General features: G+C 42.9%; 1 protein-coding gene across 7 annotated transcripts in view; it reads left to right on the top strand.

Moving 5' to 3' along the window:
- The window catches only part of SEPTIN11 (septin 11), a 202435-nt gene that overhangs the window by 97469 nt on the left and 80441 nt on the right, over nucleotides 1-24525 (top strand). For all 7 annotated transcript variants that reach the window (XR_003856416.1, XM_029599794.1, XM_029599779.1 and 4 more), the window contains exons 2-3: nucleotides 4367-4487; nucleotides 17268-17463. Coding sequence is in view for 6 of the 7 variants with exons in the window: in XM_029599794.1 (XP_029455654.1) it covers nucleotides 4367-4487; nucleotides 17268-17463 (317 nt within the window). In the remaining variant the exon portion in view is untranslated. The remainder of the gene's footprint in view (nucleotides 1-4366; nucleotides 4488-17267; nucleotides 17464-24525) is intronic.

Below are 24525 nucleotides of genomic sequence, written 5' to 3'. Positions count from 1 at the left end.
GAGGGGAAACACAGTAACAGGGAGCGGTGATGGGGAATTTTAAGTACCAGCTCCTTACTCTGCCCTCTCCTCCAGCAGCAAGCACAACCAGTGGATCTCGACACGCTGGTTGAGAAGGATACAGCAAATGGTTGATTTCTATATCAAGACTACAAAATGACCACCTTCTGTTGCTTAGCAGTGGGTGGGGGTTTTTTTTTTTGGTCTTTTCTTGTTTCACTGTTTCTATTGTTACTAAAGATTTTTCTTCCAATGCCATTAGTAGTGGCTGATGGGATTATGAGTCCTTTCGTTGAACCTTCTTTGTAACTATGCTGTCATCTAGGAATCTTGTCAGCGTTTTGCCAACACTTCCCTTTTGGATTGGTTTCTTCCCAACACGATGACGCACGTTACTGCTTTGGGAAACCAGTACCTGTCCCCCAAGTTTGTCTCCTAATGTTCTGTGCAACCTGTTCAGAAGAGCAGCCTTCGCTTCAAGTTGCCATAGAAAGCACTTCACCACTCAGTAACTTTAACTTGACCTTTTACACTATGGGAGTGCATTGGCTTATTGTGCCACCATAGGTCTGGCCAGCAGGGTGAAATGCAAGATCTAGTAAAGTTATAGAGAAAATCCTGTTTAAACTGATTAGTTTGGAATGCATAGTTTGTATGCTAGCCAGATGGCAACAATTTGTCTAAAATCTGCGTGGCTTTCTGTTTAGGCCTCTTCGTATGAATTTGGTAAAAAGAACAGTTTATTATGATAGTAGAAGTGGCTGTGGCAGCATGTTTTTTGGACAGAGCCATCTAAAAGGCATCTTGTTAGGGCTACAGGTAATACAGCATAAAGAGGTGTTGGGGGATATCTGTGTGTTACAACAGGTCACTTCTTTTAATTGATGCAAAATCTTCTAGATACAACTACAGGTGGGTAAAAATCCTTTCTCCCTCCCAGCCCAACCTGAAGCGTGTAAATCTCCAAATCTGAGAGAATTGCGTGCAAGGTCTAGCTATGGTTTCTCAGGCAACTTGGAATGCTTTGTGCTGTGCACAGTGGCTTTGTTAAGAAACCTAAACCTGTTCCATGAGCAGCTCTCCAGTTGCATGCTCGGATGTTCATGGATCGAGACTTTAGTATGCGAGCCGGGTCCCTTTAAACGTGTGCGACGTGCCAGTCTTGGGCCAAGCACAGTTTCTTCCTCTGCTGGAGCTATTCAATGAGTGTAGTGCAGCGGCTGAGCCTCGATTGCTCCAGGACGTGCCTGAACTAACAAGATTCTTAATTTGAGCACGCTGGATAGTCCTCTTCTCGCATGCTTCATTGTTTGCTTGCTTAAGAGCCAGTTTGGCTGCCTCGATAGGACAACTATTGACAAGCTGGATTTAGAGTCCATGGTTGCAGAGTTCCTGAAGTAGCCAAGGACGTCGCTACAATGACTGAACGAAAGTAAGTTGGCAGGGGATATAAAATAAGGGATAAAAAAAAAAAAATCTCTGGATAATTGCAAATGAAGGCTCATGGTGCCAGGTCCTAGCACAGACCAAAAGAAACAGGAGTAAAAAAAATTGTTCTCTTGAAAGATTGTTGCACATTTTAAAAATGTTTGTTCTAGTCTGTAAACCACTTAAACATTTTTTGATGGGTGGTATATAAAACTTGTAAATAGATGCATGGCAATGTAGTGACTCTCTCATAATCCTGTGTGTGGATTTCTTATTAACAGATTTCATAATTCTGTTGATGGTCCTCTGTACTAATTGGTCAATACTTTCCTTTCTGGTCAGTGGGATGTTTTGCAGGTTGAAGGGCTTTGGTAAATGCATACAAAAGCAGTGGAAATGGATTTGTCCTCTGAATGCTGCAGTAATTTCTGAGGATATCCGATTCTAAAACCCTTAGAAGTTACGATGTTTGCCTAGTCTGTTAAAGATAGATTTAGACAAGTTAAAGAAATCTAGGGGATCTCAGTTGTGCAGTCTGTCAGAACATTGGTGCGACTAAAGGTTTGAGCTTTATTTGCACTTGACAAAGTCAGAGGAAGTGCAGCGGAGGGAGACTATGTAACACCATTTAAACAGGTTGTTAACCAAATGCAAAGCAAGACACCTAAGATGCCGAGAACTGTAGAGCTGAAACTAAAGGGGTATTGTGAGAGTGAGGTGCCAAAGCTTTTAGTGGTTCACCTGTATAAACGGCCATGTTCTAAGCTTCTGGTCTGTTCTTTTGTTCCCAAGCCATGGCTGGCCAATTTACTTTTTACAGAAAAAAAGATTAGCATTTAGGAGCCAGCTTAAATCTGTTCCCAAGCTGAATGTTAACCAGGGTTATTTCTTGTTTTCTCCTCTGTGCACAAAGCTGCTGTACATAAGAAAAATACAGAAGTGAATCTAGTCCTTGATTTACAGGAAAAATTAACTATAAAACTGGAACAGTTAAACCAGTATGAAGATTTAGGGAAATATATAGAGGCCTAAGGCAGAGCACTTTGACAATACATGTTTTACTACAGCAATGAATCCCTGTACCAGAGAGCTTATACTCACAGCCTGATGTAATCAGATCTGAGTAAAAACATGTGCACTGAAGTTGTGTATATGTTCTTCTCTCATGAGCTATAATAAGTGTAATTCCTAATGCACCAAGTTAATGTTATGTAAATTTAAGGGCGCGTATTCGTTTGAAACAAATGCAAGCAATGAGACCATTTGTGGGCCTTGGAAATGAATAGAAGGTGCCCATGAAATAAACAAAAATGTTTTGTTTCATTCCTTTGTTTCCCATTCAAGTCTACGGCCCATTGACAAGTGCTTCGATGAGAATAGTGAATATAGCAACCAAGAAATTCCTGTGTTCGGTAGTAGCCAGGATAGAGCTGAGGTGGGAGAAGAGGGCAAATAGACAGACAGGATGGAGAAGCAGTCAGAGTAAAGCTGCCCTGCTCCTGATGTATCTTAGGGGTCTTGCTACCACTCAGCCTTGCTGCCATAGCACAGACTCCGCACCTTGGGGTGTTCTTGCCACTGTGGGTGACTGCTTTGGACCTCACAGTGGTATGAAGATTCCCAAAGCACTATTTGTGCTGCTTTTGTCCCTCTGCCCATGCCTGGGGCTTTTCTCTGCATCTTTTGCTGCTCCTTCGTGGTGCCTTAGAACGTTAAGTGGCATTTTCTTGGTGCCACTTTGCCCCTTTTGTGCTGCCTGTAGGGGTTCATGCCACTGTTGTTGATGCCCTCTTTTGAAGCCGTGGGGTGTTCTTGCTGGTGCCTTGGAAAACTCCTGCCACGGCTGGTACTTTTTTTTGCCCCATTTAAGGTGCCTCAGGCTATTTCATGCCACTTTGCCACACTCTTGGTGCCTTGGCTGATTTGATCTCCCCACAGGTTTCATTAGAATTGAGTAGAAAACCCCAATTGTGAAGCTCAAAATAGGCTGCATTGCTTCTCCCATTGACTTTAATGGGAAACAAATTATATTTGTGAGATTTTTATTTTTTTTTAAACTAGTGAAACAAATGGAAGTGACATGAAACAAATGAACAAACAAAAGTGTCTCCTCCACATTCTTAATGTAACTACATTGAGAATTTAAAAATAAAAAATAAAAACTAATCCAGAAATGTGCACGCTACTTGAGATTTGCATGGATGAACACTAATTTATGTACTAATCTCCTTGGTTAAATTTGAAGTAAAAATGAGTACATAACCATGCATTAAGATGTACTCTGCTATATGTACTTATTACATTAGTCTGTAAATGGGTGCCTAAAACAGTGGGACATTGTTCTGATCCTTAGATAAATAAGTGTTTTTGGAACTAGGATTTGAGCTCAGATCTTCTGGTTCCTAGTTGACTAACTTAAGCACTGGACCATCTGCTCTCTTGTGTAGTAACATAAGACTTTTTGAAGTATAACCTTAACATTTATTCTCCAGACAAAAAGGATTTCTAACTTAAGCACAAAGGGTTAGCTATTTTCTTAGCGTACTACAGTGGTGGGCATCTCCAGTCCTTGAAGATTGTAAATGTATCTGATTTCTGGAACATCAACAGTGAATATTTATAATTCATTTGTACACATCTGTTCTAAGAATCAGATTCATTGACATACTCTGGGAACTCTGAAAACTGATTCAATTACTCATTGAGCAGTGTTGGGCACCTTTAGGTTGCTACATCTGCTGTAGCCCCTAGTTTGATCAAAATGTACCCCTCACCGTGACGTAGGTAACCGATCAATCCTTGTTCTTCCAGGGCACACAGATATAACCTAATCTTATTTATGTTCAAGTGAATCGTACCCATCTACACTTGTCGTCACTAAGCCTTTCACCTTTTAGAAACGGTTGATTTAACGCATTGTAACTTGATTTTCCTTTAGCCGCAGAATGAAGATCTTCGAACCTTGGGCCTCTCTGGACATGTCGGCTTTGATAGTCTTCCCGATCAGTTGGTCAACAAATCCACATCACAGGGTTTCTGTTTCAACATTCTCTGTGTTGGTAAGTGAAACCGCATCTTATGAACAATTTGCAAATAATTAAAACAGATTGCTTTAAACTAGAGTTGTTGAAAGGAGGAGGACATCTCTCACCCCCCGCTCCAGTATATACGTTTTCTGTGATTTAGTCTAGAGGTTTGACTGCCTCAAAACTGACATTTCAGTTTCTATATTCCTGATATTTTGAGTAATCTAGAGGACAATATAATTTTAGATTTCTAAAGTACATAAAATAGTTGTACTAGAAAAATGTTTGGCTGGTTCAATAACCAAATTAGAGTTCAGGAAGACTCCAGGTTTTTTTTTTTTTTTTTTTAAAGATTTGCTTCCCGATCAGCCCAACACATGACTCTTAGCAACAGTCCTCCCCCAACAGAATAGGGCCAAATTTTATTTGTCAGTTTGTCTTGTCTGTTTTGGTTCTATTTTTTTTTGTCACTATTTGCATGTTCATTTTTTAATTTTGTATTTTTGCTATTATGCATGTTTATGCTGTACCCTGTGCCAAACTTTGGAGAGCATGGGTTAGATTATGATTTATAAACAAATAATCATGGTGATATTCTTCCCCCCCTTCCCCTATCCTCTTTTTATTAACTGTTTTGGCCTGGAAGCTGCTTCCTACTCTTTTTCCAGCTTACAGCTTGATACAGTAAAGTGGGGCCTCGGTTACCCCGCTCCTAACCCGCTTTCTACTCACTTTCCGGCCGCGCAGGTCCCAGTTCTCCTGGCTCGGCGTGAGGTGAGAGCCCACTGTTCTGTGCCCTCTCCGGCACAAGCGGAGCGAAGCGTTCTTTCGTTGGCCGGTGCGCCCGTCTATTTGGGCGCTCCGGCCAATGAAAGCACATAGATGGGCGCGCGTGACGCACGCCATGACGTCACGCGCGCCCGTCTGTGCTTTCATTGGCCGGAGCGCCCAAATAGACGGGCGCACCGGCCAACGAAAGAACGCTTCGCTCCGCTTGTGCCGGAGAGGGCACAGAACAGTGGGCTCTCACTTCACGCCGAGCCAGGAGAGCTGGGACCTGCGTGGGGGGGAACGCCGCAAGCCGCTTCACAATTTGGCCGAGCCAGGAAGGAAGGAAGGATTGGGGTGGATGGAGCCTTAGCTGTTGCTGAACCAGGACCTGCGAGGAGGGGGACCGCTGCGAGCCGCTTTCGCCGCCGGCTGCCCCCTCCGGAGGGTGGCAGAGAAGGGAAGGGGCTGAAAAGCAACAAAAATTAAGTTGGCACATGTCGAGCCGCTTCGGGAGGAGGGGATTTTCGGTTTTTAGGATTTCCTGGGTTAAAGTTGGGTTGCGCAGGCCTAACGCTTTGCATACGCGGCTTACATTTGCAAGCAATTTAAATAGAGTATCGAGCGGTATGTGATCAGAACAGTGCGTGGAGCAAACGAGAGTGTGCCCGGCACTGCCGCACTCTTTCTAACGTGGCCTTACTGTATCGACCCGTTAGTTAGAACCAGGCCTGTGATCAGATGCCTTCAATTCACAATGACCCTCATAGATTTTCCCGCCATTATATCAGTTTTCTACTCGCCTAACCCAGTCCTTGCAGCATCGGTCCTCAGCTAGGGACCATGTATCATGCTTTGGAACCCTATAAGTCCACTAAATGTCGCATTTGCACAATGACTTTGACTCCCAAGCTTGATTGACCAGCGGAAATAAAGGAATTGACCCCAGGTCCTCAGCATGGCAATGCACAATATTGCCACTGAACAGCCAGGGTGCCCTTCCCATCTTCCCTTTCTCTCCCTCCCCCTGCATTTTGATATTTTTATTGCATTCCTAGGGAGATGTTTAACATTTTGTGAAAGTTTCCTGAGTTATATTCTATGTAAATTATGGTGCTTCTATGCTGAACCTGGCCTAAACCTGCCAGGCATCATCAGATATGTATAAAGCATGCATACAGCACAGATTATGGGAGGGCGAACTTGGTGAAAGATTTGAAAGAGTGTAGCCAAAATAAATGTATTGACATAGAGGACATCTGGACATGTTAATAGCAGATGTCTGAAAAGACAGGGAAATGTAGTATGGGAAGTCGGGCCTGTGATTTAGAGCCACCTAAGCCCTCTAGGAGCTTCAAGTCTGTGTGTGCTAGATTTTGGTTTTGAGGTTTGTTTTATTTGGGAAGCGGGAAGAAACTTGAGCATTTTCCTACAGCTTTTTGGCTTCCTAATTTAAACGGAACAGGCATGAACCTTCATTTACAACTACTTAGTGTGTCTGGAATTGTTTCCTATCTTATATCTCTTCCACTACTCAGCCCAGCCATTGTAGTGACAATACCCTGCCAGGGGCCTTAAACCATGGCCCCTTCCAGAAGTTGGAAAATGTAGTCCCTGCGTTCGGCCGGTAGGTGTCGCTGTTGCATGATGACACACTACCCCTCTCCTGATCTGGGAATCCGAGGGTTCTGCCTTGGATTCCTAGAACATGTCTTTCACTTGCAGCCTGGCCAAGGTCAAACCCAGTTTTCACCTTGTGGTAGAATGGAGCTCTGCCTCTGATCCACTGGACTGGCCCATGATTACCAACTTTTATATAAATTAATTTCATTTCATTTTATTTTTTAGCAGATACTGTATCTTACTACTGGACAGCACCTAACTAGCTGCTAATGAATTATTGTAGTTATACAAGGCAGTTGATTAGTCATTGTGTTTTTGTTTCTCACAGGACAAGCAGGATGGTAGTCCTCACATATGGGTGACATCACAGGATGGAGCCCAATCACGGAACACTTCTGTCAAAGTTTCCAGAACTTTGACTGACCCCTACTGGGCATGCCCAGCATGGCACTAACCCTGCAGCCAGCAGGGGTCCCCCTTCAGTCTTCTTTTTTCCACGCAGCAGTAGCCATACGGTTAAGGAGCTCTGCAGAGATTCCTAACAGGAATTTTCCTCATGGAATTACTAAAATTTAATTTACCCCACAGGGGTCCCTCCTTCAACTTTTTCAAGCCGCGGTACTCTGGTAAGTTTTTTACCCGTTTTCTGTCGATTACCATTGAGTTTGGCCCTCGCGGCCTACTGGCCGTCGACCGTACCATGGCTCAATTTTTTCATGGCCATGGCGTCGGGGTTCCGCCAGTGCCCAGACTGTAATCGCACCATGTCCATCAAAGACCCTCTCAAAGTCTGTGTAATGTGTCTCGGATGTGAGCACGATGTCCTAACCTGCACCAAATGTGCCCTCATGACACAAGGCTAGAATGGAGAAGATGGAAGTTCTCTTCCATGCTCAAACTCAGATGCCGTCTATTGCATCGACGTCGTCAGAACCGGCACTGTCAACTTCACACCAGCATCGACCTCCAGCCGGTGAGCATCCGGCATCGACGACTTCTCGGCCTTTGACACCCTCTACTCACCCTCAGGACCGAGGGAATTGTAGAGATAAACATCGCCACCGGCATCGACAGTCTCTAACCATCGAGGGAGCGAAACCATCGACCTCGCCATCGTCCGAGCCGCCATCGAAGAAAACCCCGTCCAGAAAAGGCACCGACCTTTTCGGCGACCGGGTCACAAGGGCAATCCTCACCCGACAGGGTAACGGGAGCCGCGACTCCGCCTTTAACAGTGGTCCCTCTGGCTATGCCTCTGCCTCCTTCGGTTCCGGAGCCGGGGTTGCTTGCTCCAGTTCTCCAAGAAGAACTGGACGGGATGGTTCAGGAGGCCATAGACAAGGCGATGCATCGATTCCAGGTTCCTCAGACACCGGTACCAATTGCGGAACTGACCACTGACCTGATTCCAGCAGCGTTGGCACCGCTGCTCTCGGATGGAAGCAATTATGGCCGCTTTTCCACCGAATGACCCCGGGTCACCGATGGCTCCGGTGCCCTCCCTGCTTACTTTGTCATTGGGAGGAGAAACATCGTTCCGCATCCCTCCATCAGGAGTTCTGCCGATGCCTCAGCCGTCTATGCCAATACGTCCGGTGCCACCGATCCACCCATTGGTGCCGATGCGTCCGTTGGCACCACCAAGCCATCCATCGATGCCCTCTATGCCTGCACAGGTGCCTTCGATGCCCTCATCGGTGCCTCCAGTTATTCCTTCGAGTCCTTCGGAGCCTCGACCAGGACCTTCAGGGATCCCACCGCCCCGTCCTCCTCTAGTCCCTAGAGAAGCAGGTGCTGATCCCTACGATACCTGGACTGATGATTCTTCACCAGACACCGATGATTTGCCTTCACCACCTTCACCTACTGAAAGCAGAAAGCGTTCTCCTCCAGAGGACCTTTCCTTTATAAATTTTTTTGTGAAGGAGACGTCTGAATTGGTTCCCTTCCAATTGCAGACTGAACAAGATGTCAGGCATCAAATGATGGAGCTGTTACAATTCCTGGATGCTCCCAAGGAAATAACCTCCATCCCTATCCACCAGGTTCTTCTGGATCTCCTCAAAAAGAACTGGGAACATCCTGGCTCTGTTGCTCCAGTCCACAGGAAAGCTGATACCACCTATCTCGTTCAGTCAGCTCCAGGCTTTCGCAAACCTCAACTGGATCACCAATCTGTGGTTGTCGAATCTTTCCAGAAAAGAGCAAGGAGATCAAAACCCCACACTCCTTTCCCCCAGGCAAGGAACAAATTTCTAGATGCCATTGGTTGCCGTGTCTTCCAGGGATCAATGCTCATCTCCAGAATTGCCTCTTATCAGCTCTATATGACCCAATATAATAGGGTCTTATTTAAGCAGATACAAGACTTAACAGACTCCCTGCCTCAGCAATTTCAAGAGCAACTCCAAACCCTAGTAAACAAGGGTTTTGAGGCAGGCAAGCATGAGATCAGATCATCTTTCGATATCTTTGATACTGCTACCAGGGTATCTACAGCTGCTGTCTCGGCAAGACTATGGGCCTGGCTCAAGTCTTCCGACCTTCGCCCTGAAGTGCAAGACAGATTATCCAACCTGCCTTGTGTAGGAGATAATCTGTTTGGCGAGCAGATTCAACGAACAGTGGTGGAACTCAAGGATCATCATGAGACCCTAAGACAGCTCTCTCTGATGCCTTCTGAGTACTCTTCAAAACAGCCCTTCTGGAAGGACTCTAAGAAGTCATTCTTCCGCCGTAAGAAGTCCTACCCGCTATAAACTAGAACCCATTCTATGAGAGTTTCAAAAAGCCCAGTCTCATCAGACATGAAAACAAAATCCACAAGCAGCTCCTCAGCCGGGCCCTGCTTCCGGTTTTTGACTCCTGCATAGAGAGCAGCAGCCAGTTTCCATTGCCCCACATACCAGCGGGAGGTCGATTGTGCCATTTCAACAACAGGTGGCACTCAATCACCTCAGACCAGTGGGTCCTAGCGATAATTGCTCAAGGTTATTATCTGAACTTTCTCTCCATTCCACAGGACTCCCCACGTGGAGAACATCTGATCACTCCATCCTGGAACAGGAGGTCTCCCTCCTCCTCCAGTACCCTGCTCTCAGCACGGCCTAGGGTACTTTCTAATCCCCCAAAAATTGGGAGGCGTTCGTCCAATTCTGGATCTACATGCCCTCAACAAGTACCTCCAGCGAGAGAAGTTCAAAATGGTAACCTTGGGCTCTCTTCCTCTTCTACAAAGAGGAGACTGGCTCTGCTCTCTAGACCTCCAGGATGCATACACTCATATAGCGATAATTCCATCTCATCGCAAATACCTGAGGTTTCTAGTAGGCCGCAAGCACTATCAGTACCGAGTGCTTCCATTCGGCCTCGCGTCTGCACCACGAGTCTTCACAAAATGCCTCGTCGTAGTTGCAGCCTTCCTCAGGACTCAAGGTGTTCACATCTACCCCTATCTAGACGATTGGTTAAACAGGGCTCCCACTCAGCAAGCTGCTCTGTCGTCACTACATCTTACTTTACACACTCTAATTTCACTCTGATTTCTCATCAACTATGACAAATCCTACTTAGTCCCATCTCAAACCTTATCATTCATTGGGGCAGACTTGGACACCTTGCAGGCAAAGGCTTTTCTGCCTCGACTGCGAGCTCTCACTTGTGTCTCTTGCACACCAGCTGCAGTCTCAGCGCTCCATGACTGACACCACTTTCTCATCCTCCTGGGACACATGGCGTCCCAGGAGGATGAGAGGAGGTCCTCAATTCAGGTCACCACAATGGCCTCCTTGGCCATGAGTCATGCAGTGGACTCTTAAGGTCACAATGGACTCAATCCATTCAGCCTCTGTCGACCATTATCCACGTAACTGACTCACTCCGTCAGTCTCTCGCCTGGTGGAGAAATCAGGTCAATCTCCTCCAAGGCTTGCCCTTCCAGACTCCAGACCCTCAAATAACTTTCATTACCGATGCTTCCAACCTCGGCTGGGGAGCCCATGTGGCCGATCTGCAGACACAAGGCTCTTGGTCTCCAGAGGAAGCCAAACACCAAACAAATTTCCTGGAGCTGCGAGCAATCAGATATGCTCTCAGGGTATTTCAGGATCGCCTCTCCAATCAAGTCATTCTGATCCAGACGGACAACCAGGTGGCCATGTGGAACATCAACAAACAGGGAGGGACGGGCTCCTCTCCCACTCGATGTACCTCAGGGCCACCTACTTGCCGGAAGTGGGCAATGTGTTGGCAGACAAGCTGAGTCACACCTTTCAACCGCATGAGTGGTCTCTCAACCCCTCAGTAGCGAACTCTATCTTCCAACAATGGGGTTATCCTCAAATAGACCTCTTTGCGTCACCTCAAAATCGCGAAGTAGACAACTTCTGCTCTCACTCGCAGCCAACACTATCAGCCAAGAGACGCGTTCTCCCTATCATGGGCAACCGGTCTCCTATATGCATTCCCTCCACTTCCACTTCTCGAAGACTCTCATGAAGTTATGTCAGGACAAGGGAACCATGATCCTGATAACACCTCACTGGCCGTGCCAAGTGTGGTTTCCAATACTTCAGGATCTCTCCATTCGCAGGCACATTCCCTTGGGAAAGGACCCGCTTCTAATCACTCAAAACGGGTGCCTATGCCATCCCAACCTTCAAGCCTTGTCACCGATGGCATGGATGTTGAAAGGTTAATCCTTCAGCCAGTTTCCCATGTCTTGATTGCTTCACGGAAGCCTTCCACGAGGAAATCGTATTCTTACAAATGGACCAGGTTCACATCATGGTGCTCTTCTCAATCCCTTGACCCCCTTTACCTGTCCAGTCACGAAGTTTCTGGACTATCTCTGGCACTTGTCAGTCAGGTCTAAAAACTTCCTTCATCAGGATGCATGTCAGTGCGGTAGCCGCCTTCCATAAAGGTGTCGGGGATGTTCCCATATCAGTATATCCCCTTGTAACACGTTTTTTGAAAGGCTTGCTTCACCTCAAGCCTCTTCTGCATCCTCCGGCCCCTTCTTGGGACCTCAATCTAGTTTTGGGTCGGCTCATGAAACCACCATTCGAACCTCTTCAATCCTGTGACCTTCGATATCTCACATGGAAAGTGATTTTCCTTTTGGCAATCACTTCCGCTCGCAGAGTTAGTGAATTACAGGCTCTAGTTACCTATCCACCTTACATTAAACGTCTGCAGGACCGGGCAGTACTCCACACTCACCCTAAATTCTTACCTAAGGTAGTTTCGGAGTTTCATCTCAATCAATCCATTATACTACCTACCTTTTTTCCCAGGCCCCATTCCAATCCAAGAGAGCAGGCTCTGCATACCCTTGACTGCAAATGGGCTCTAGCGTTCTACCTAGACCGTACAGCTGCCCTCAGGAAAAGCACTCAATTGGTTGTCTCTTTCCATCTTATCAAATTGGGGCAGCCTGTGGGTAAATAGACTCTCTCCTCCTGGTTGGCGGACTGCATATCCTTTTGCTATCAGCAAGCGGGCATTCCACTTCAAGACCGTGTTAAAGCACACTCTGTGAGGGCCATGATGACTTCAGTAGCACACCTACGCTCTGTGCTGCTTCCTGACATTTGCAGGGCTGCCACCTGGAGTTCTCTCCATATCTTTACAGCCCATTATTGCTTAGACAAAGACCAGATTCCATCTTCGGCCAGTCTGTCTTGCGTAACCTATTTACAACGTGACGTACCAACACCCTTCCGCCAGCCCGGTGGGTGTTCAGGATGCCCTCGGCCAAATTTCATCCCAGGCCTAGTGCCTTGCATGCCTGAGTACATTTGGTGCATACTCTGACATCCTCAGCTCGGTACTCACCCATATGTGAGGACTACAATCCTGCTTGTCCTGTGAGAAAGCGCAAATGTTGCTTACCTGTAACAGGTGTTCTCACAGGACAGCAGGATGTTGGTCCTCACAAAACCTGCCCGCCGCCCCGCGGTGTTGGGTTCATAACATTTTCTTATTTTATTTTCGGCACTACCTGTAGCTTTTTAACAAGACTGAAGGGGGACCCCTGCTGGCTGCAGGGTTAGTGCCATGCTGGGCATGCCCAGTAGGGGCAAGTCAAAGTTCTGGAAACTTTGACAGAAATGTTCTATGATTAGGCTGTATCCTGTGAGGACTAACATCCTGCTGTTCTGTGAGAACACCTGTTACAGATAAGCAACATTTGCTTTCTAAATTCAGGAAAGCATAGGACAAGCACAGGAGATTTGAGGGAGTGGCAGGATTTTAGAGCTGTGCAGATGGATAGAGTGGAGCAGCTGTGTGGTCTTTTTATATATTTATTTCTTTAGATTTGATTCATTGCATACCTTACATATTGTAACCTAAGCGATATACAGTAAAAACCTGAAAATAAAATAGTTGTAAAATCAAATTTTTTTTAAAAATGTGAAATGCCCAATAAAATAAAACTGTACATAAAACAATATAAATGAGCATTATCATACTAAACAAAATAAATAACACAAGCATTATCAAATATAAAAAGCACTAAACAAAACAAAGTAGATCATTCAATAATCAACCATTATAAACCATTAGTAAATTGTAACAAAAATAAAATGAAAAAATAGATAAGAAAAATAAAAGAAATAATTTGTCAACATAAAATATAAAAGTAAAACAGATTAGCTAAATGGAAATGTTTGCAGTAAAACTGTCACATTTCATTTTGTGTAATGCCCTTAAATGTTGAACATGAAAATCAATTTGAACAAATTGGAGAGGTGTGGACAATTAGCAGCCAAAATCAAGCCAACTGGATTTCAGCCAGATGAGTTTCATAGACGTTTTGAGTCTTACCCAAATCCACTCAGAAATGTGAACCCCCTCCCTCCCCAGTTCCCACACATGCACACGCACTAGTCAGTAAATCAGGGTGAAATTAGAAACAAATCTGAAAAATTAATTTAAGATTTTCTGAAAATCTGAAAGCAGATCTGATCAAGTTTTAGATTTTCCTTAAAAAAAAAATTTTTTTTTGACTAGTCTGCCAAGATGTCAGTTTTGTGTCCAAGTTCATTGATCTTGTTTTCAGCCTATTTTGAAGACAAGTGGAAAATCTTGTTGGTATACTGGATCAAGAATGAAAACGTTGGACTAGCCCTGGGGCTCAGGCTGCAGTGCTGTGATGCAGAGGATTTAGGTTTGACTCCCCTCGTTGGGGCTGTTTTGGGCCGAGGTGCTCTCTTGCGACAGGAAAGGAAGATTCTGTGGTGCAGGCGATGAGCAGCCTTGAGGAAGGCACTCTTCCAGCCCTCAGGTCTGCGAAGCAATGCTGCCTGGGGAGGAAGGCTCGATAATAGAAGGCAAGGGAAGTAGGCTTTTCTGTAATTTTCCTATTTTGTTTCTGAGGCAGATTTCCTCTCTTCATAGGCTAGTCTGTTTTGTTAGTCTTCTGTTTTTGTATTGCTGTGTGTATTTTGTTTTAATCATTATGCAGGCTGTATTGTTAGTCACCTAGAGCTTTGGTGAAGGAAGCATACAAATAACCAATAAATAAACTAAATAAGGGATTGCGTGAAAAACAGATAAACATGACTGCAGAAAGACTGTATGGCCTATCCATTCATTTAATTTAGCATTATAATTCTTATCACTTCCTTAGAGAACCCCTGTATTTATCCCATGCTTTCTTGAAGTTAGATACTTCCACTGAGAGGCTGTTCCATGCATCCACCACCCTCTCTGTAAATAAATATGTTTTAAGATTACTCCTGAATCTACCCCTTTTCACCCTCCTCTCATGACCCCTCGTTCTAGAGCCTTCTTTCCATTGAAAAAGGCTCACCGCCTGTGGATGGAAATCCTTGAGATATTTGAATGTCTCTCATATCTCTTCTAACTTGCCTTCCCTCTAGGATATTCATGCTTAGATCTTTGTTTTAAAGCATATGGGGATAGACAAAGACCACTGACCATTTTAGTAGCCACCCTCTGGACAGACTCCAACCAGTTTATATGCTTTTGGAGGTATGGTCTCCAGAATTATACACAATATTCCAAGGGAGGTCTTGCCAGGGACCTATTCAAAGGCAATATCACCTCCATTCCTCTCCCTATGCAGCCAAGCATCTTTCTGGCTTTTACTGTTGCTTTATCCACCTGTTTGGTCACCTTAAGATCATCAGATACAATTACTCCCACATCCCGCTCTTCTTTTGTGCTTAGAAGAATTTCACCTTCAATAACTATACCTTTCCCTTGGTTTTTTGCATCATTTTTTTCTCGTTTCAATGTAAATCGCCCTGCGAGGCGTTAGTTTTATTTCCTTGTAAACCGAGGTGATATGTATTTTATACAGGAACCCCGGTATATAAAAACTAATAAATAAATAAATAAATAAATAAATGCATTACTCTGCATTTTTTTAGCATTAAATCTTAGACCATTCCTCGAGATTCACTAGATTCCTCCTCATGCTTTCTACGGCATCCTGGCTGTGCAACCTGTTACAGATTTTAGCTTCCTTCTGTATGTTGCTCACAAAACTGTTGAAAGAACCAGCCAAAGGAATGATCCCTGAGGCACACCTCTAGTAATACCCCTCTCCTCAAAGAAAACTCCATTACCACTATCCTCCCACACAGGCAGTTTCTAATGCAGTCAGTCGCTCTAGTATCCATACCAAGGGTATACAATTTATTTAAGTCTTCTGTGTGGAATCGTGTCAACAGCCTTGCTAAAATCCAAAAAAATAAAGGGTGGGAGGGGCAAGATGGCGTCCTAGTTGACATCTCAGTGCTCTGCAGCTCTAATTCCATTCTTTTATTACCTGTTTCCTCATTCAAATACATCCAAAACAGAAAGAAAAGGTGAGGGTCTACCCTCCAGACCCTTCCTCCTATTCAGGGCAGCAGGTTATCACCACATATACTACTCCCATTGCAGCTTTGCATGGACCCGAGGAATATGATGTGATTTGCGGTGAGGGAGAGCAACACAATCCTGCAGGCAAGGCTTCCTTGAGTTCAGACCTACATGCCCCCCCTCCCCCAGCGCTCCTTTTGCCCCTTCTGTGGCTGGTTCATTGGCCTTGGAGGTAGTGGAGAGAGATCCCGCGTGGGTCTGCCCCAGGAAGTTCAGGCTGCCATGAATAGCGAACCCTTTGATATTCCCTTGCGTCCTGAGGTGGTGACATTAGAAGCAATCTGGGATGTGGTTGCCGGTTTTGGGAAGTTTCTCAAATTGCTCAACACTATGATAGATCATTTTTCCTCAAACTGTTACCAAAAATCTTCTGAGTTGCAAGAGCAATTACCCTCAACTAACTCTAAAATTTCTATTATTGAGAATTGTTAAATCTCTTCAGGAATTTAATGTCTCTACTTTCAGAGTACTTGGAAACCAATATGAGAGATACCATTTATGACTTTAAAGAGAGATTTTCAGGATGTACTTAACCAAGCACTGACAATTATTTTTAGATCTAAACTTAAGAAAGTGAACTGGGTGCTAGGGGCCCTCTTGAGATCATGCCTATGTTGAAGACACTTTACAGCATGCTAAACACAAGTCCTTATTCTTGGTCTCCTAAGTTTTTGGCCATAATTAACTTTATAATTAACTCAGAAGTGTCCTACACCATTTCTGCTTAGTATTGTGCATAATATTTGCTAGACAGACAGATGCTGCATAGGAAGGTGCTAGAAAAACTGGAAAATTGCTGTGCTGTGTTTAAAGTTTAGCAAGGTGAAAGCTGACATTCCAGCCTAGCTGTAAGCTCCTCTTTTGCACTGATAGCGTTTTGCAAACTGAATGCTAACAAATGTACATATAGCCATTTAAAAGAATTGGTTTCTTATTATAGCCAGTCATAGAAGTATTTTGCCAACTGTGTAGAGGTTAGAGGTGTGACCTTTATAAAATTCATGGTATTGGTGAATCTTTGAGAGAACTGTTCAGTATCTTTGCATGGTAAACCTGTTATTCTCCCCCTCCCCCCTAAGATATATTTTAATATCTTATTTGCTATTAATAAAAGATTTTTCTCCTCGAGTTGCTGGCTCTAAGGGTTTATCCAGCCCTCAACAATAGGCAACACGCAGAGATGATTTTGCAGTTACAATAAAATTCGCAACTTAATGGATAGTACTTTTTTTTTTTTTTCTTCAAGCAGAAACCTTGGGGCTGCTGTGGAGGAATGAGGAGAAGAGGCTGTTCTATTGTGCCTTAAAAAGAAATTGATATTTTCTTTGGGGCCAGACACTTGTTCAATTGTGTGTACTTTTTTTTTTTTTTTTTTTTTTTTTTGCCCCCCTTCCACCCATCATATTACAAAACGTTTAGTTTTTCGATATCTGATGTTGCAGGTGTGGAGAGACTGTTACCTTTATCTATTCGTGCCCCAAAGCACAAAACTGTACTAAGACCTTTTTGTTTTGGCTTGCGCAGGTGAAACAGGCATCGGTAAATCAACCTTAATGGACACCATATTCAACACAAAGTTTGAGAGCGATCCAGCATCCCACAATGAGCCAGGGGTCAAGTTGAAAGCAAGAAGTTACGAGCTTCAGGAAAGCAATGTCCGTCTGAAGCTGACCATCGTCGACACAGTGGGATTTGGCGATCAGATTAATAAAGACGACAGGTACGTGTCTGAGGTTGTAGCGTTCGTTCTTTCCACCCTGGCTCTGTTTTTTCAGTTTGGTAGGCCACTGTGGTTGGATTTTGGTGGTCGAGTCAAGTGAGCAGGATTGTATTAGTGATGCTGATGTTTTGATGGTCTGGTTTGGGTGGATCTCTGCTTATGTTCAGCCAGAAAGCTTCTGCAGGAAAATGTGTTTTTCGTTCTCTTTCAATGGGCTTCAAGCCTTATAGACTGCTCTGAACAGTAAGTAAATGCCAGTGTGTGTTTAATTTTGCCACAGTTTTGGTGGGTGTTTGGCTTGATGATTTTCTGGACTGTGTGAGGGAAGGAGGGGCAGGAGTTAAATCTGTTAAGTATTTACCCTTCAAGCCTTCAATAAAGGGCAGGGCCTATTTAAAGTGGGAAGCATTGATGAAATTAAACAAAAAAAAACAATTCATTTGGCAATTGAAACAAAATTCTCAGTATATCCCCGCCCCCCCCCCCCCCCACTTTTCTGTTCTAATTCACATTTTTAAACTTCTTTAAAAAGTACTTCTGACTTAGCTACTCTGTTCAAATGTTCTCTCTAAATTGTGATGCTGCTTAGAAACTTGCTTGACAAGAATATACCGTACGCATTATCTGTTTTCTCACTGACTGGGATCATTCCACTTAAAGTCCTTTCACACAGTAGCCCCTGAGGCAGCTCCTTGAAGAGCGAAACTCGGCCAGAGTCGGGCAAGATTTAATAAAAGTCCTTTTATATACCGATCCTCTTCTTCGTTTTTATCGCTGCTTAGAAACCCTATACAGGCATCACAGGAGTAGATGTAAAGCAGTGTTTCCTAATCTTTTCAAGCCCAAGGCTCACCTACATGAAGAAAAATGCTAAATAGCACACCAACCTCCACTGAGCAGGCAGTACGGACATGGAGAGGAGTCATGTGGTGAATAAGAGTTAGAGAAGCACGAAAGGCCCTAAGAGGTGGGGGCACAGACACGCATGAACTCATCACGCTGTAAACCGCCTAGCACGGAGCTCTGATTATGGGTGGTGTAAAAGAACCTTTAAATAATAATAATAAAATAAATGGACTAGTTCCTTCTGTATGCAAGTGCAGGAGAAGGGAGACGTCAGTGTTGTGCTTCTTCTCCGCTGCTGCCCTCAAAACTGAGTTAAGTCGCATCCAGTGCTCCGTGAACGCAGCCTGGGGATAGAACAGAAGCTGGAAGGACTCTGAAGAAGCTTAGCAATGGGAACATGAGGAGGTGCTGGGTGTACAGTGTGTGCCACATAAAGCGGGGCCCAGCTATCTTTGCCCTACAGGTCGCCCATTAACGACCACACTCCAGGGCTCATGTTAGAGCTAAGAGGAAGAGGCATGCATGATTACACGTGTTCTCAGAAAGGGGCCCATACATGTTTAACAGCCATTGCGGGCGACTCTTGCTGTGTGGAGAGGTGCTGGTTTGGATCTGAGCATCCGGCAGTGGTGACTTCTGTGGCACACATGATCAAGTCTGAAGGCACACCCGTGTTGGGGAAAGAGATGTAAAAGTATGGATATAACAGGGAGAAAGAAAGTGTTCTTTAAAAAAAAAAAAAAAAAGAGGAAGAATAACTTCATACAGAACTAATGGAGCCTACTTTCTGGGGCACACATACATGTAGATGAATTCCCAGGCCCCTGAAAAAAAAATCCGGTCAGGATCTTCTTGGGCCCCATGATGTACTCTGGTTTGAATAGGACACTATAAGAACAAAAATGATAGGATAGGACACTAAACACAAAACTAAGGGAGGATAAGGCCATAACAGAGAGACTGAATTCTTCAGTGTTTACTAAGGAAGATATAAGGGAGATACCCATTACAAAAATATTTAAAGGTGGTGATTCAGAGGAATTGATACAAATCTTACAGATTCACTGAGACGTAATAGGGCAAATTGACAATTTTAATAAACAGCAAATCACCTGGACCAGATGTATACATCCCAGAGTGCTGAAAACTGCAAAAAATAAAATTGCAGACTTAGTAATTTGTAACCCATCATTAAAATCATAACACCGGTTTTTAGAGTTCCAGGGGTGATCCAGGAAACTATAGACTGAGCCTGACATCCGTGCCAGGCAAAATGGTAGAAACAATTATAAAGAACAAAATTACTGAATATACAGATAGGCATAGTTTAATGGGACAAAGCCAACATGGATTTAGCCAAAGGAAGTCTTACCTCACCAATCTACTACCATTTTTAATGGTGTGAATAAACATGCTGCTAAAAGTGAGCCAGTTGATAGTGTATCTGGATTTTTCAGAAAGCATTTGACAAAGTACTTCATGAGAAAGTTCTGAGAAAATTAAGTAATGGGATAGGAGGCAGTGTTTATTGTGGATCCGAGAACTGGTTAAAGGATAGAAAAAAGAGTAGGGCTAAATGGTCAGTTTTCTTAATGGACAAAGGTGAATAGTAGTGATCAGGGATCTGTACTGGGACCACTGCTTTTTAACATATATAAAAATGTCCAGGAAATGGGAACAGTGAGTGAAGTGACCAAATTTGCCAATGATTCAAAATTATTCAGAGTTAAATCAAAGAGGATTGTGAGAAATTGCAAGAGGACCTTGCAAACCTGGGAGACTGGGCACGTAAATGGCAAATGAAATTCAGTGTGGACAAGTGCAAAGTGATACACGTAGGGAAGAGCAAAGGCATCCCGCTATACTTCGGTATAAAAAAGCCTGGAAATAAATAAATAAATAAATAAATTATAGCTGCACAATGCAAAGTTCCACGTTAGGCGTTACCAGCCAGGAAAAGGATTTAGGTGTCATCATGCACATGTTGAAATCCGCTGCTCTGGATGAGGTGGTGGTCAAGAAAGGAAATAGAATGCAAAGAATTAAAGGAATGGAGGATAAAATAGAGAATATCATAATGCCTCTGTATCACTCCATGGTGCGACTGCACCTTGTGTATTGTGTGCAGTTCTGATCATTGCATCTGAGAAAAGATATAGCAGAATTAGAAAAGTTACAGAGAAGGGTGACCAAAATGATAGAGGGGACGGAATGATTCCCCTATGAGGAAAGGATAAAGAGGTTAGGATTCTTCACATTGGAGAAGAGATGGCTGAGGGGGGAGATAGGATAGAGGTCTATCAAATATGAGTGGAATGGGTAAGCAAAAATAAGTAAGTTTTCCTTTCAAAAAGTACATTTTAAATAGAAAATATTTTTTTATTCAATAATTAAGCCCTGGAACTCATTGCCATTGAATGTAGTAAAAGCTGTTAGTGTAACTGGATTTTAAAAAGGTTTGGAAGAAATTCTGAAAGAAAAGCCATAAACTACTAAGGTGGAGTTGGGGAAATCCCATTTCTTATCTCTGGGATAAGCAGCATGGAATGAATCTCCTCCTTGGGATCCTGCCAGGTACATGTGACCTGGATTGGCCACTGGCGGAAACAGGATCCTGGGCTTGATGGACCTTAACTTTGACCCAGTAAGGCAAATCTTATGTTCTTAATTATTAAAACATACACATATGCCCACCATCTATAGTCTGATGCCAGTGCTCACTTAAGAGTTCAGGGGCTAAACTGCAACCAATGTTTGCAGGGTCCTTTTCGGGGGGGGGGGGGAGATTGTCAAATAACCTCATAAGACCCAAGGATCTTGAAAAACAAAGTCCCAGTATTGGAAAATTCACACAACACATTGGTTTGGTGATGTTCCGAAAATAAATTCTTTACTGGATTAACTGATGGGTTTATTATTTTAAGGGTTGTAGGTTTGTTGACTTGAATTCTGTATATTTTTTTGTTGTATTATGCCCTTGATGGTAAAGCTTATAAGAAAGAAATGTTTGTTTTTAGCACTGGTACAACTGGATCCGGTGCAAACCATACAAAAAAATGAGAGAGAAGCACACTTCCAGAGCACAGTCGTTGTAAATCTGCACGGGGCAAGGGATTTCTTCACCAGCTGGTTCCTAGCAAAAATACTTGCTGGCAGTTTCTTGGTGTTGATACCTGCACACTTCATGCAGAAATGCTGCTTCTGAAGAAAGGCCAATAAGCTCCTGTTTCTCTACCTCTGTGTAAGGCAACAACTCAAAACCGGTTCCACCCTCTGGGAGTTTTCCCTTTTGATGCCAGCTATGAAACTTCACAGCAAGTGAATCCAGGGAGCATGGAGCCAGTTGCTCATCTGCCACTTGTTTTTCTCCTTCTCAAGATTCTTTTGGACCTCAAGGGGCACCTGAATGCTCCTCCCTTGACCCTCAGCACATTCCTAGGATAGGATGTAAGAGAGAGAACCCAGAGCTAAAACGAGCTCATGAGTTTTATAGAATGCATTCCTGGAGTAACACCTCCCCATTTGGGGTGTGTTGGGCAAAACTATACATTCTTCTGTGTTTGACTCTAGTTAAGAGACAAACTGACATCTTTCACATACACCTATACACACCTACCTTTATAAACCTTCCTTCAGAAAGTTGGCTAAAACAGAGGGAGAGTATCCATAAGTTTCTTGTTTCAAATGAGATTTCAAAAATGTTTAGAAATGTGTATACAGAATGGAATTGTAAAACTTGAGTTGTAGACTACCAGAAATATCTTTTATTTGAGCAATCATTAAAGCAGTAATCAGGAACCAACAGATGTATTGATATTTGCTGAAACTTGTTGGAAAACAATGTTTGACATATTTTGTATATTGATTATACAGTGCCCCATCACATCATGGAATTTTCTCCTATATTAATTTCCCTCTTATATGGGGTCTACAGTCCTAGCCATCCTTTGGTCAGGTATAATTCTGGTGTGCCATGGGTCTCTGTATCTTGGTAAATAGTGTCGATCCACCTCTTCCTAGATTTTTCTCTGGGCCTTTTTGCCTCCATCCCAGACTGACATCATGACGTTGTATTCAGATACTTGTGAGTGAAAGGTAGAGGGATGATCTTGCTCTTCCTTCACGAGGAAGGCTAACTTGAACATGTTTGTGAGAGAGCTTGGCTGCTATGATTCTGGAAGAAAATTGGATGGCCTAGGATAAAGCACGACAAGAAGACTGGCCTGGGAACATACTTTACTCTCCTGGACTTGATTTTATTTTTTATTTTTATTTAATAATTTGTATATACAGACTTTTCATGCGAGCATATCAAATCGGTTTACAATAGTTAGCAAATATTCATTTAAAAATATTTGCATTTCCAAAAGAAGAAAGGAAGTAGATACATAGTTTCATAATGTAAATAAATAAAACCGTAAACTAAAATAGTAGGATAAATAATCTTAAAATTCAAACAATTAGAGAGGCAGTATAGTAAGAGTAGAGATGATAAAAAAAAAATATATATACATTACCTTGGTATAAAATCAGTAGTTTGAAATCATTATGTTAACAGTTCTTGGAAGGCTTGTTTAAAAAGCCAAGTTTTAATGCCCTTTTTAAATAATTTGATGTTTGCTTCTAATCATAATTCCTGTGGAATAGAGTTCCATAGTTGGGGTCCAGCAATAGAGTTCCTTCTCTTACATTATTTAGATGCACAATTTTAGGGGAAGGAATTGGCAACATCCCTGTTCCGGTTGATCTAGTAATTCTTGAAGGGATGTGGAAATGAAGTAATGAAGGTAGCCATTCAATTTTTTCATTGTAGAGGGTTTTATGAATTAGGGACAAGATTTTATGCTGGGCCCTGTATTTGACCGGTAGCCAGTGATGTTCTTTCAATATTGGGGTGATATGTTCGGATCTTCTAGTTCCTGTCAAACGTCTAGCTGCTCAGTTCTGCAGAAGTTGCAATGGTCTTGTAATATTTGCGGGTAGGCCTAAAAATAGGGAATGCAGTAGTCTAATCTTGACAAGATAAGTGCCTGTAAGACAGTTCTGAAATCTTTTGGGAATAGTAGGGGTTTTAATCTTTTGAGGATATTTAATTTAAAATAACCATCACTTTATGATTTTTTTAACGCATGATTTCATTGAGAATTTGCAATCTGAGGATGCCTAGATCTCGTACTTCTAGGGAGATAGGGTAATTTTTAGCTGCTTCTTGAATTTCAAGCTCTTTCTTTGTCTTGCTTAGTTTAGGTGAGATGTATAGAATTTCAGTTTTATTAGTATTTAGGGAAAGATTCATTTGGATTAATACCTTTTCAATGGCGGATTGGTATATATACACCAGAGCTTAAAAGTTTGGTCGATAGATTTTTGGATCGGTATTAAAATCTGAATGTCGTCAGCATAGACAAAATGTGTTAGACCAATGCCTGATAGAATTCTGCATAATGGAAGCATATAAATATTAAAAAGGGTTGATGATAGAGAGGATCCCTGAGGTACTTCATAGTGGAGATCGATTTGAATGTGATTCGTTATCAAGAAATTTTACTTTGAAGGTTCTATCTTTTAAGTAAGAGTTAAACCATTTCAGTGCGGAGTCTTTGCCTATTTTGTTTAGTCTATCAAGGAGGATTTTATGGTTAACTGTATCAAAGGCTGCTGAAATATCTAGCATGATTAGGAAGTAAGTTTGGCTGTTATCAGCTCCTCTGAGGATAATATCTTGTAGTGAAGTTAAAAGGGTCTCAGTACTAAAATATTTTCTAAATCCATGTTGTGCCAGATACAGGGTACTGTGCTTTTCAAGATAATCTGTTAGTTGATTGTTAATTACTTTCTCAAGAATTTTTGAAATACAAGGTAAATTAGAAATTGGTCTTAAGTTTGAAAGTCCATATGAGTTGGCTTGTGGTTTTTTTGTGATTGGTTTCACTATTGCGGATTTTAAAATGTGTGGGACATTCGCTTCAGTAATGGATAGGTTATTAAATCGGCAATAGGTTTGGAGACTATATTGGTGACTGTTTTTAATAGTTTTGTTGAGAATATCGTCAACTGGGTGAGCAGCTGGGTTCATTTTTTTTTAATTATACCTTCAATTTCAAGAGATGAAACTGTGTCAAAGGAGGTTAAATGGTCTTTAGGGTTACTTGGTAGTACAATTTGGTTAGAATTCTGGGGAGATCCTTGATGGCCTAGAGCTACTGAAAGAGTACC

Source organism: Rhinatrema bivittatum, chromosome 1 (genome assembly GCF_901001135.1).
Source record: "Rhinatrema bivittatum chromosome 1, aRhiBiv1.1, whole genome shotgun sequence".
Lineage (NCBI taxonomy): Eukaryota > Metazoa > Chordata > Amphibia > Gymnophiona > Rhinatrematidae > Rhinatrema > Rhinatrema bivittatum.
This window is presented reverse-complemented; position numbering and strand designations above follow the sequence as displayed.